Source organism: Asparagus officinalis, chromosome 8 (assembly GCF_001876935.1).
Source record: "Asparagus officinalis chromosome 8, Aspof.V1, whole genome shotgun sequence".
Classification (NCBI taxonomy): domain Eukaryota; kingdom Viridiplantae; phylum Streptophyta; class Magnoliopsida; order Asparagales; family Asparagaceae; genus Asparagus; species Asparagus officinalis.
This window is the reverse complement of record NC_033801.1, coordinates 105,175,839-105,189,925: the sequence shown is the minus strand read 5'-3', so window position 1 is coordinate 105,189,925 and position 14,087 is coordinate 105,175,839. Positions and strand designations below refer to the sequence as shown.

Here is a 14,087-nt window from a genome sequence, read left to right as displayed (position 1 = left end):
TCCGCTGGGGTTGCTGATGTCGCTGCTACTGCCACTAGTGCTTCTATTGTCCTGGCCACATTCTTGTAGGCTTAGGCATCCTCCATATCCATATACCCATGAGCCTTGGCCATCAACTGGTCGTATGTGGAGCATCGCTTCTTCGCGAGTGAGTTGGCCAGCTCATTGTTCGATAGGCCGGCCACAATTGCCGACATATCAACCGCGCTTCCCGGGTCGTCAACCTCCAACCGTTTTGCTTGGAACCTCTTGAAATAGCTTCAAAGGCTCACTACAGGTTCTTGTCTCATCTGTATCAACACATGAGTAGGCAACTTCTGTTTGGTGTTGCCAAGAAGCGGTGCACAAACTTCTGACTGAGTTGCTCGAAGCTGCTGATGGACTTATTCTCCAGGGAGTTCCATCAGAGCTTATCACTTCCCGACAAGATGATGGGAAAGCACCTACAGATAACGGCTTCGGGCGCCTGCAGTATGCTCATCATATCATAGTAGTTCTGGACATGCTCTACAGGGTCTCCCTCACCCTTGTATTTCTCTACTTGAGATATCTTGAATTTCTCGCAGGTAGCATTCATGATGTCATTAGTGAGAGGAATGTTTCCGCAATGGCTTAGGCGATTGGTTGGAAAGTCCAATCATAGCTGGAGGCCACGCAGGTAGCTGAGGGGCCTAGAGCGGCATGATAATGCTGAGGAGCTCATTGAGCTCCTATGGTAGCGAGCATCGCGCCATCACGACTAAAGGTTGGGACTCTCATCAATCAATTCCATGTATTAAGAGTAAGGTCGACGAAGATTCGCTCGGCGAGTTGGCTGGCAAGGAGAAGGAGACGCGTGCTCGAATTAACTTCTTTATTGACCGGTATAAGTAGCACGCAGAAGTAGAGGCACTTTTGGCTGGGCTTCTGGTGGAGGATGAGTTGCCAAAGGTTGGTTCCTCGATGGTGGAGGAGCAACGGAGTAAGCGTGCTAAGGAGGAGGAATCCGATGGAGGAGTTTGGTGGTGAAAGCTGCAAACTACTGCTGGAAGGCTTGAATGATCCGTTGAGTGGATTCGTCAAGCTGGGATTGAGTGACATAGACCGAATGCAATACTCCGGGGATGGACTGATCAGGCTTATGCTCAGAATCAGACATGATTATTCAGAGAAGAAAGAAGGACCCATGATGGGTGCCAAACTGTTAACTTAGATATGATCATTATTGTACATTTCTTTAATATATAAATATGTCAAATATTTAATATTGTTGATGGTTGATATCAAACAGTCAATGAGAGAAGCAATTTAATTGACAGATGTCCTCTAACCCTTCGAATGTCTAGTTCGAAAGTATGTTGTTTTTCTTTACACAAGTAGAAAATCGTAAGAGGACGGGGTTAGGTTCCTCGGTTGTTTCTCCGACGATCAAGTCAGTAATTTGCTTGAGTGGAGAAGTAAATGAACTGTAGTAGTTCTTAAGCCTAGCGGGTAGAGGTAAAGATCTTTTTCCTATTGTTGAAAATAGTACCCCTATTTATAGTGGTAGTAGGGGGTAGGATGGTAACTTAGACCGAATATGTGCTGGTGGCAAAATCATCATATGCTTTACAGATGTCGGTCGATGAGTGGAGGAGAGGTCACTTTGGCATTTAATGTGAAGTGATTGAGGGCATATGGTACCGACGTGGTCCGATGTGTCATAAAGACTATTGGGAGCAGAGAAATGATGTCTCCCATTATGCATTTAATAGCATGTATTGTGAGGTGATTAGCTATCAGTGCTCAGGAGGGGACTCAAGCTTCAAGGTAGTCGTCACCTTTCTACTCGCCCGATAGAAGGTCGAGAAGTACTACCTTGTGAGTCGCTCTCGTGAGATATCGGCTAAATGGTCAGTCGAGTAGGTTGGTCAAGAAGTCGGCCTAGCTAGGGGTAGACATGTAACGCCTTTTAAGTCATCCTCGCGAGATGTCGGCATGTCGAGTCGTCCGAGATGGATCTTTGGTTATCTTGGAGTGAAGAGTTGGCTCGATTACGCATAATGTGAGATACTTATCTGCTATTGATTGGATATTACGTTTTTAGCACTAAAACGGCTAAAACAAATACTATATTACATACATTTCGTTGAACTGTTCAAATAGATTACAAGATGTACTTAGTTTTGTTGTTGTCATCCACTAATCGAAATGAGGATGATTTTTAAATTAATGATTATTTTTTGTTAATGCTTATTATTCAACATAATAATTTAATTTGAAACTCTTAATGCAAATAATCCACGAATCTAAAATTTAGTCTAAGAATCCGACCATCAATCTATGAATAAAAAACAGAAGTTCAAGAATTCTACTCACAAAAATGAAAATTTAATCCAAGAGTCCAGTGCTGTAATTGTAAAATCCGAGTCCAAGTCCTAATCCAAGAATATTGGATTCATGAACAATTGTTCGAGTCCAAATCAACGATCCGGAGCAAAAAAACGCTTCCTAGATGCAACTTTTAAATATGCTCATTTTGTAGAAAACACTTTTGATTGTTAATTTACATATAAATAACTTTTAAATAGATTTTTGTTGCAATCAACCACATAGACTCACTTTTTAATTAAATATTTTCGCTTTGCTGTAATGATTACTAGTGAAATGGCTAGTATATTAAAGATATGATCCTTAATAGAGCGTAGATCGATGGGGTCAATTGTCGAAAACATTTAACTGAAAAATGAGTTTAAGAGGTTCATCGTAACAAAAAGTTTATTCAAGATGATTTATGTATAAATTGATAACTTTCCCAAATCAATAATTGATACTTGTAAGGCTGGTCCCATGATTTTGGACCAATAATGCACAACAATTTTGTTGAATGCATTTCTTAGGTGGTTTACGTGTCATACAATTACTAGTTCGTTATCCCTCCTTCCTGTTTGCTATCTCCCAGCTGATTAACTTCGCTCTCCTCTCACCAAGAAAACCCTAACTACGTATTTCCTCCAAATCCGATAAATTTAGCCCTAATCCAAAATCTCGTGTAAATATTCTTACCCTTTGATCGCTGACGATAAAAATAAATGGATCACGAGATGGAGAACGGCCAAGATGTTCGCCAGGACGGCGGAGACGGCGAAATTGAGGGTTTTAGGTGAGATTACAGCTCAATTGAGCAAAATTTTGAAATAAATCTTTAGGAAGTTGCAATCTTTTCTATTGGGCTTGGTTTTCTTTAGCTTTGGTTGTTCTTTTTTACTTAAATCGGAGCCATTAACTTTGGCCTACCAAAACTGAGAAAGTTGAAATTTGGTAGCTTTTGAGTAAAATATTGTTAACATTAAATGATATTTCTTCTTAAGTTGAAAATGTGAAAATTTGCATGTTTCAGTACAAGGCATGAAGCATTATGCATCTTGTTATAAGTCATCCACACAAAAGATGGAGATGAAAAAGAAAAGGTCTTTTTCTTTTCATATATGCGATATTTAAAAAAAATTAATGCTGAAGTCGTCATTCCATTGATTCATCGTTTCTTATGTTATTGACCAGCAATCTCAGCATTCTCATTTAAGATGCATATTGAAACCGTGTAAAAGCCTTAATAAAAATTTTGAAATATTGCAATGCTTGCAATTCCATCTTTGTTCCCTTCCTTTCTCATATGTAAGATAAATAATGCAAATCTATCGAGTGATACAACATTGTGCATGTTTACAAGTTTTTGCATGTTCACTTCCTATTTGATAATTTTGATAAGGAACACATATTTGTTGAGTACATATAAACCAGCAAGATAATTATATAATTTTACCTTGAACTTCTCAGATGCGCCCATTGTGGTGTTAGCGCTAAGTCTACTCATATGCGTCGTGGCCCTGAAGGACGAAGAACCTTATGCAATGCATGTGGAATTGCATGGAGAAAGGTAGATAGTTGAAGCCTTCCTTGTGCTATATAAGGTATAATATATGTTTGATCTCTAACTTGTATTTCCTAATCATTGAAGATTGAGAGACTGCATTGGTAGATATCCCATGACTTTCCAGAGTGTTACTGCCCTACCCAAATTAAAATTGGGACAACTGAACTTTAGATGTCATTGATATCATAGTTTTAATATAAATTAACAATACATATGCCATGAAATGTTGTTCACAAGGTCAGTTTGCAGAAGACAATTGCAAAGGCAGACACCTATGTCTTTTTTAATATTCTATACTCCTTGAATTTGTTACACTTAGACAAAATATTTCTTTGTTTCCCCATGTAAAGTTGTAGAGAAGGAACTCAATGGTTTTCATCAAGGTTTATTAGTTTTATTTTATTCATAAACATTATTTTTCCTAAATTCTGATACTAGTTTTAATGGTCATGAAATTGTTTGTTACAAATACTAAAAACAAGTAGCATACAAAACATGGAAATGATTTTGTTAAATTGTTATGACGGAAAAAGTTATTGGTCTCTAAATTTTTGAGAGAACAAAAAATTATTAATTTTTTTGATTAATTTGTTATGAAGATGAAAAGCTACTATTTTTTTGATTTGTTATGACCATAAAAAATGTTTTTGAGAGGAGTCCTAAGCAAGGACTTTAGGTACGACCAAATCAGTCCAATTGAAATGGTGTAGGCATTGAAGAGAATGAACAAGTTTCTTTCAACAGAAAGAATTGAGATATTGTCTGGATAGAGTATATGTATCAAGCTACTATTGATTTTGCATTCTCAAATAATTAAACTTAAGAAGAAGAAAGAAAGATGAAGTGAAAAAGACGGAAAATCTACACAGTGGTTTAAGTAGAAGAGGAGGAAAAAATTTCCATCTTGTAACTGACGGACCTTTTCTTTACTTGATTTTTACTGCTCCAGATCACTTTAAGTGGGTGTGTGCGTGTGTGTGTATACATGTATTTATATCGTGCATGTGTGTATGTATATACATGTATATATGTGTATATGTGGATACATATATGTGGAATTTTTATTATATATGTATTTATATGTGTATGACTGTATGTATATGTATGTGTATGTGTATGTGTGTGTGTGTGTGTGTGTGTGTGTGTGTGTGTGTGTGTGTGTATGCTTATTCATATGAATGTATGAATATGTATACTGTATATATGCCTGTTTCACAGTTCCAGATGGTGACTTCTGTTGTTATCTATACCTTACAACTCATTTAGAGTTCATTAACAGGGAAAACTGAGAAAAATAATTGAGTCCAATGCTTCCACAGAAGATGGAAGGAACTCAGTTGTGGCGCCTGAAGTGGGCATGGAATTTGAAGATGAAAGCAAGGCATATGAATTCTACAACACATATGCTGGAATAGTTGGTTTCAGTGTGCGAAAGAGTCGGACAGTTCGTAGTGCTGGAAATGTCGTTAGATCAAAAACAATTGTATGCTCCAAACAAGGCTTTCGTGAAGATAGAAAAGGAGCAAAGGAAGTGAAAAAACCAAGGGCAGAAACAAGAATCGGTTGCCCTGCTCGTCTGGTCATTAAACTTACACCAAATGGGAAATATCATGTGGCTGAGTTTGTGCCTGATCACAACCATCAGCTTGCTCCTCCTTCAGCAACACACTTGTTAAGATCACAAAGGATATTAACTGAGGTTCAAGCTACTGAAGGGGAACTGGAGGTGGCCAATGAGTCTCTGGGTACAAATTTGGGTGGTTTCAGAAATATCAGCTTCCTTCCATCAGATTATAAAATTTCTTTGAGAACAAAGAGAATGAATTCCATGCATCCAGGAGATGCTGAATCTGTGTTCAAATACCTACAGAGTATGCAACTTGATGACCAAGCTTTCTTTTATGCCATACAGTTTGATGTGGATGATAAAATGACCAACATTTTTTGGGCAGATGCTATGTCAGTGAGGGACTTTAGCTACTTTGGTGATGTGGTTTGTTTGGATATGACATTTAAAGTCAATGGATATGGTAGACCATTTGCACCCTTTATTGGAGTAAATCATCACAAACAAGCTATAATTTTGGGTGCAGCATTGCTATATGATGAAACCGTGGAATCCTTCAAATGGTTATTTAGCACTTTTAAGATTGCAATGCATGGTAAACAACCGAAGGCTATTCTCACAGACCAATCTGTGGCATTGAGGGAAGCATTAAGTGCTGTATGGCCAGGCACAAGTCATCATCATTGTGTATGGCAAATTTATCAAAATTCTATCAGCCACCTAAGTAATATCTTTCAAAGCTCGAAAACTTTTGGAAAGGATCTTAGCAGATGTTTATACGACTACGAGGATGAAGATGAGTTTCTATTAGCATGGGAAGCAATGTTAAATAAGTATGAACTTGGAAATAGTGAATGGTTGACAAAACTTCTTGAAGACAGACAGAACTGGGCTTCTGCATATGGACAGAGAATATTTTGTGCAGACATAAATAGTACGTTGAAAAGCGAAAGCTTGTGTAGTGAGCTAAAGAAGCACTTGAACTCACAATTAGATCTTTTATCTTTCTTTAAGCATTATGAGAGGCTACTGGATGAGCAACGTTATGCAGAACTACAAGCTGATTTCCATTCCAGTCAAAGTTTTCCTAGAACGCCTCCGTCAAAGATATTGAAGCAAGCTGCCTCTATGTATACACCTATAGTATATGAAATGTTCCGGAAGGAGTTTGAGGTATTCTTGAATTCTACCTCGTATAATTGTGGTGAGAATGGGGCAATTAGTGAATACAAGATTGTTGTCAGTGAGAATCCTAAAGAACATTATGTTAGGTTTGATTCCTCTGATATGTCTGTTGCTTGCAATTGCAAAAAATTTGAGTGTGTAGGAATTCAGTGTGGCCATGTAATCAAAGTACTTGATGTTAGAAACATCAAAGAACTGCCTGAAAGTTACTTTTTGAGGAGGTGGAGGAAAAATGCCAAATCTGAGACTACATCTGCAATCCATGGTAATCTTAAGTCTACCACACTTGCCTCAGAGCATGTTCCCAATGGCAATTGATGCTCGTAAAGGTTTTAAAGCATGCTTCGGCTCAGTTGGGTATGCCTTTTACTTAAAACGATAAATTGGAAAATTTCCCCGTATGGGTGGTGTGAACTGGACATAATCCCTTTAAGATTTTAGTAGTGACACCGTACATCCTTATTTTCAGCTTCTAGTTAAATGATCATCCATTTTTTTCGTTGTATTTGTCAATTTTCCAATGTAATGATCATATAGATTTTTAATTTTGAGATAATTGTCTTACTGTATGACTACAATTTCTTCATTAAAGTTAATTTTTGACAAAATTGAAATTGAGGGATTAAAGGTCAGTTTTGAAACCTCAGGTGTTTCTTGTTAATCTTGCAAACCTTAATTTACAACAACAACAACAACTAAGCCTTTATCCCAAATGTTTGGAGTCGGCTACATGAATCCTATATTTTCATTCCATTCTATTCTGTTGCGGGTCATTTCCTCTGTTATGTTAGTCTTAATCATATTCTTCTTAATTGCTTCTGACCAAGTTATTATAGGTCGACCTTGATCTCCTAACCCTATTAACTCTAATATCATCACTTTTCCTAATCGGTGCACTAAGGGGTCTCCTTTGTACATGACCAAATCATCTTAATCTATTTTCTCTCATCGTATCCTCATTAGGCGCAACCTCTAATTTACTATGGATGCATTAATTTCTTATCCTATCTTTTAATGTATACCCACAAGACCATCGTACCATTCTCATTTCTGCTACACTCATTTTTTAAACATGTTATTTTTTAATTGCCCAACATTCTGACTCATAAAGCATAGTTGGTATTATAACCGTCCTATAGAATTTTTCCTTTAGTTTCATTGGTATTCTACGATCACATAAGACTCCCGAAGCACTCCTCCATTTCAACCATCCCGATTTGATTCGATGCACAATCTCATCCTTTATCTCACCATTATGCCTAGATTCTAAATAGCAAAAATGATTAGTTTTAGGTATTTTTTGGTCATCAATATGTACCGTAGGCTCTCTTTTTTTCCTACTATTACTAAAAATGCATTCCATATACTTTGTTTTTGTTCTACTAATTCTAAAACCTTTAGACTCGAGAGCTCGTCTCCATCTTTTTATTATACTAATCAATTATATTGGAAAATATTTTATTATCATATTTTTTTATTATACTAATCAATTATAATTTAGGAACCTCCTCTGATTTCCATTCGCTCATTTGTGCATCATTGTTCAGGTGAAATTGGTTCCAGTGTCACAGTCAAGATTATTCTTTTCAAAATCCCATGTTCAATTGTAAAGATTCATAGATTCCACGCGCAGTATTCTAGATTTGCAATTGTGATGGTAACAAGTTAAATATTTCACTCATCGTGATTCATCCTTCTGATGCTTTTCCATGGTTGATTTGACTTCTGCTTGCTCATCAGATTTTGAGGAATTTGTAGTTGACCTTGTCAGCCTTTGGTGCAAAGGAATTCAGATCAGCATGCTGAGATCTTAATGGTGCAACTTCTCTACTCTTTTAGCTAGTTCTCTAATCTTTAGCTATAAATGAAACATGATGTATATAGCTATGGGAAGCAGGATTATTGGCAAACCTAGGCTACATGCCTGATGACAAATAACTAAATACAATCATGTAAAATAATCAGATCATGGTTGCCAAACATGGCCAAGCAATCATGCCTGCATGGCTTCTTTACATACTAATGATATCAGAAAAGTGTCACATAAAAGCTATAGGTTTTTTATGGAAGATTAGACCAAACTTTATTTGTTCTTATCAACTTGAACTCAATGCTCTGTTGGTTGCTATCAACTCTCACCTTGGTAGCTAGTCAGATAGATGGACAGAATGGAGACCTAACTTTATTCATTGTGTCTATGCTGCATTTGAGTTAAAAAAAATGGAAGAATACGATTCATGTTAGGATCGGGATCCTCTCCGATTAGGTGTAATTGGAGAGTCTCCAATTATTACAATCCTTACCCTCTAATCCATTTTCAATGGCTGAGATGAAGCCATGTAGGGCTCTAAATATTACCTTGAAAATCACTATTGTCTTTAAAACCACTTTTGTGAAAATATGTGATAGTGGAATCTCTAAGTGGCTTTATCTCAGCCCTTGAAAATGGAATCGAGGGTAAGGATTGAGGTAATTGGACATTTGTCAATTACCACTTAAGTGGAGAGGATCTGAAACCTTCGTGTTACAGAACCCAAGTTGGGATAAAGGCTTTGATGTTGTTATACACTTTACCTGAAGCTTGGGAGGTTGGGTTTGAAACTTAATTGCTAACTTCATCTGTTACAGGTGATGAGCATTTCAATCTTCTTTTGGTACTGTATTCAGAAGATAGTTATTGGTAATGTATATGTATTTTGCGTGTTTTGATGTAAAAAAATTCAACTTTTCAGGACACGAGTTACATTCGAAGTTCTTCTTGTAATACTTTTGCAGCTATATTGTTTTGAAATGCATAGGAGATGCGGGAATATGCCATGGAAATCACATAACTAGAGAACCAACTGGAGATTTTTCATGAATCCATGACCATTATAGCAAAGCAAGCTTTCCAGTAAATTTTGGGTTAGTTTGGTAATCCTCCCTTAAATTGGTTTTGGCCTTAAATTGGTTTTGGCCTGAACTGGTTTAGTTCCAGAAAACCTTAATTGGAACCTTAACCGGTTTAGATCTGGACCAACTACTATCGATGGGAGAACGTACTGGTTTAAGGGCCAAACTTTGAACCTAAAAAAAACTGGTTGAATTCGCCCTGTTTTTTTTTTTTCAAACATAATTTCTAGGTGAATGGACATGGCCAGTGGTCGAGTTGACATGCAGGCCCTATATGCTGAAGAGACAATGTTTGACTTTGATCCCATGGCTAATGTTCTGAGATTGAGAGTTACAGTAATTATTGACTACCAGAATATCACGAAGGCTTTCATGCCTGCAGGAAAATGGAGGGGTGAAAAAAACAAGAAACGATGTAAAGGGACCATGAGAGGGAGGTGGTATGGTAGATTCAGAGGAATTTCATAAATGCCATGGTTATTTGTTCATGTTAATGTAATTACCTGGTAATTTTCTCCTTTTACTAGCAAAATGAGAATTGATATCACTATTGTGCTACTATAAGAAGAAAAAAGGGCAGAGATATATGACATATAGAAAGCAATTTTTAAGTTTATTATATTGTGTCTGGTATAGGAAAAGGGGCTTTTTTTTCCTACTCCAATTTGTATAGAAAACAATTTGATAGCAATTTTTAAGTTTATTATATTTTTAAGTCTTTGCTTGTCATGTGAAACCTAATGGAGGAAGTTGTTTTGTATAAAGACATGAAATTTAGAAACTTCTTTCATTTGTTCATCATCTAAAAACTATGTATGCTAAACATGAATGTTACAATAATTTCAGAAATATTCGTGAAGTTTTCTAGCTTATAAGATTAGTAGTAAAAACAATGAATGAAAATGATAAAACTTTCCGATAGATCCATCAGATCAATCTATGAAAACATGAGATCAATACGAACTCAAAATAATCTTTCAGGGCTAAATAACAGAAAAACCCCTTTAACTTTGGCGGTTTATCAGAGAACCCCGTTTAACTTTCAAATTGTTAGAAAACCCCTTTGACTTAGAGGGTTATCAAAGAAACCCCTTTAACTTTAAAATATTCCCTCACTTAATTTTATCCATCCATTTGAAAATTTGTTGTTAACTGTGTTCCTTTTTTTATACTAGGTGAATTGCTTAGATTTAGCTAAAATTGATAATTTAGTTTAACATTTCACTTTAATTTATTCATTGAATCCTTTTAAGCTAATTTGGAGTTTATATACATGTTTAAACAAACATATGATAGCCTACTAAAGACCCAAAAGGAGCGCCGCTTTTTTGCAAATCTTAGATCACTATTAAAATGATAATTATATATTAAGACTTAGTTATATTTTAACATGTAACATTGATTCATTAATTTACATTCAAGAATTTTCAGATTTTTATTTTTCAATGTACAGAAGAATATAAATGAAAACAATTTATTACACTTATTTTTAAATGAATATCTTCTCGTAAATGAGGTATCAAATTGTTAATCTTAGTATGTAGAAAGATCCTTTAACTCGGTTCCAAACCTTTTCAGTGGAAATATAAATAAAAGTGTAATTTCACAATCGACAGTTTTATTCCTCTTTATAATGGCAAGAAAGGAATTGACGCACGCATGCTCTGCATAATTTTATACAATATGACTAAAAGCAAGAACAAGAATATTAGTTTTAAACACAACTCTGCATTATAATATGCTTCTCAAGTTACCTCTCCTCCATGTTGTAGTACAGTGTCTTCAACAACATCACTTAGCATTTCAATGGACCGGCAAAAGCCAAAGATGCATAGTCTTCTTTCAGTGTCAAGACCCTGCACTAAAAATGACAATATCATTTGTCAGCCAAATGCCATATTGTAGAGTAAAGAGAAAGATAAGTTAATAAGAATGCAATCACTCTCCTGAAAATGCTGAAGTTTATCTGACGACTTCGATATCCCTTTCCCCTTCTACAGTTTATCTGACGATTTCGATCTCCCTTTCCCCTTCTACACAAGCATTATAAGAGTAGGTATCTCCAACATAAAAGGAACGTTTGTATCGCCTTCACCTTATCAGGATCGATATGTATACCCTTAGTGGTGACGACGAATCCAAGGAATTTTCCTTCGGACATTCCAAGGAAGGATTTAGTGGGGTTCATCTTCAATTGATGACTTCGCATGAGATCAAACATCGTCTTCAAGTCCTTGATGTGATCTTCTTTGTTGCGGCTTTTTACAACCAAACCATCAACGTAGCATTCGACTGTTTTCCTGAGATGTTCTTAGAAAATCTTAGTCATTGCTCGCTGGTACGTGGCGCCTGCATTCCCCTTCTACACAAGCATTATAAGAGTAGGTATCTCCAACATAAAAGGAACGTTTGTAAAAAAATATAAACTGCAAATAAATGATGTCAAAAGGGAGAAATTGGAAGAATTTTCTGAACCAAGTTGTTAGTCAATCTAACTATTTAACTACATCATAAAACCTTTTTACATTATTAAATTCATTTGTTTAAGAAAATAAACAAATTAATTGAGAGAATGTGCTTCTTAAAAAAATGCCACCTTTTATTTATATGAACCTATGTGTACAAGCTTTCCTTTCTATAAGGATTCATTACCCTTTCTTTTTGGATGTAAAATATCAGCAAAAAGATTCCAAAAGAGATCTCATTACCCTTTCTTTTTGGATGTAAAATATCAGCAAAAAGATTCCAAAAGAGATCTAATAGTAACACCGGAGTTAAATAAATTTTAAGATAATTCCAAAAGAGATCTAATAGTAACACCGGAGTTAAATAAATTTTAAGATATTGATAGAAAATTTTAGCTTGTCAAAATAATTCCATTGAGAAAAAACTTTTCCATGAACAGCCTTAAAGTTCTAAATTTGTCAATAAATACCTGATAAGTTCTCAAGAATTTGAAGGCCTTCAAGCGACTAACAGTCCATGGTGCATTTCAACAGAACCTAGAGTGAAATTCAGAACCTCTTTTAAAGGAATCAACGTCTCCAATTACTTTTCCAAATTCATCACTTTTCATGGCTCATTAATGCTTACTGGCATTATAGGTCCATATATGAACAACATATTGGCGACAGTTTGGAGATGATGATCTCAGATATATGTTGTACCAGTTAATAGCATTAGTCTTTTGAATTGTTCTTATCTCCTCTACTTTCAATTTTAAAGCTTAACCAGTGGTGCAATATGGTGCGTTGGGAATTTAGTCTCCCCACTACTTTCATTAGATAATAGTTATATTTTATCATACCTTTTTTGCACGCTTGAGGCTTATGATGTTTTAGCAGATCTGAATAGGATTCAAAGAACTTTAGAAAAGGGCTATTAAGACAAAACATTTCAATAATAAAGAGACATAAACCCTTCAAAGCTTCAACTGCTTATTTGATCAGACTATGTACCTTGGTTTCATTGACTACCCAAGTCTTTAAGGTTAAGAAAAACACTGTTATTTTATAGTTATAAAATAAATTCAGTACCTTGAACAACCACCTGAAAGTATGACTCAATAAATGCCAAATGTTCTCGTCAAAGAAGTTAGATTGATGGTAGCGTGTGAGAGGTATTTTGCATATAACCAGGTAATATTACAAAGACAAAATAACTAAATCGTATATTCTAAAGTCCAATGAATAAAATCCATCAGGGGTTAATAGAAGTGGTCAAAGCAGTAAATGAAGTCACAACACTCATGTAGACCATAGCACACAATCTGAAAGGAATGCACGAGCCATGCACGTGGTAAAATTTTTAGATTTATTTTAAGTTGATAATTTTATTTAGAGAATGTTGTTGTAAAAATTTATTGAATGTAAACGATGGAGCAAACATATGGACAGAAGCTAAAAATTCACAATGTTTGAATAATAAAATTATATTTAGGGATCAATTGGCAATAGTACAGTGGGTGCATCCTCAACAATAGAAAACAAACTATGATATACAAGCCAAAATAACACTTCATTTATTCGTCAATAATATACATTACTCTACTAAATAAATATGGAAAACAAGTATCATTCAGGCTACAACTAGAATCAAATCATGCAATGATATAGGATGATAATATTTAGACATTTGGATGAGATAAATAATGAATGTGTATTAACAACTATCTTAACTTGAAAGCATAACAATCCTTAGCAGACCAACAACAATAATATTTTCAACTATCTTCCTCAATTGAGAGCGCTAGGCCAAAGTTAGAATTGCTAAAAGCAAAGAAATGTAAGTCAATTCTGAAGCAAATTACAAAATAACTAAATATTATCAATTATCCTTCTCAATTGAGAGCGCTAGGCCAAAGTTACAAATGCTAAGTTGGATGTTGGTTTTTAGATTTTTAATTTCTTTAAAATTGTGTAATTTTTATTACATTGTGTAGATTTTTTTTTGTTCTGAGTTATGTTTGAATTAAAAAATTATAAGGAATTTTACATGATACACTCAACAAAACAAATATGTCCAACAAATGGTATTAAAGTGAAAAAAATA

The 14,087-nt window shown here is 35.3% G+C and overlaps 1 protein-coding gene across 10 annotated transcripts; it reads left to right on the top strand.

Annotated features, from left to right (window-relative positions):
* LOC109822977 (protein FAR1-RELATED SEQUENCE 5-like) lies at positions 2,918–10,083 on the top strand. Of its 10 annotated transcripts, XR_002242347.1 has the most exons (7): positions 2,918–3,121; positions 3,796–3,895; positions 5,172–7,001; positions 8,192–8,301; positions 8,385–8,460; positions 9,273–9,324; positions 9,420–10,083. XR_002242347.1 is itself a non-coding variant. In XM_020389271.1 (4 exons), the coding sequence occupies exons 1-3, from the start codon at positions 3,051–3,053 to the stop codon at positions 6,960–6,962; spliced, it is 1,962 nt and encodes a 653-aa protein (XP_020244860.1). In that variant the 5' UTR covers positions 2,918–3,050; the 3' UTR covers positions 6,963–7,001; positions 8,192–8,371. The 10 variants fall into 10 exon arrangements, 6 of the variants coding, with proteins under 6 accessions (XP_020244860.1, XP_020244861.1, XP_020244859.1 ...); XR_002242346.1 differs by having other exon boundaries at positions 9,273–10,083; XR_002242348.1 differs by lacking the exon at positions 8,192–8,301 and having other exon boundaries at positions 9,273–10,083.

Bases quoted from the DNA above. Each gene is read 5' to 3' on its own strand.
- LOC109822977 (XM_020389271.1), top strand. From the start codon at position 3,051: ATGGATCACGAGATGGAGAACGGCCAAGATGTTCGCCAGGACGGCGGA. The intron at 3,122-3,795 runs GTGAGATTACAG...TGAACTTCTCAG, and splicing joins GGCGAAATTGAGGGTTTTAG to ATGCGCCCATTGTGGTGTTA. The intron at 3,896-5,171 runs GTAGATAGTTGA...GTTCATTAACAG, and splicing joins GTGGAATTGCATGGAGAAAG to GGAAAACTGAGAAAAATAAT.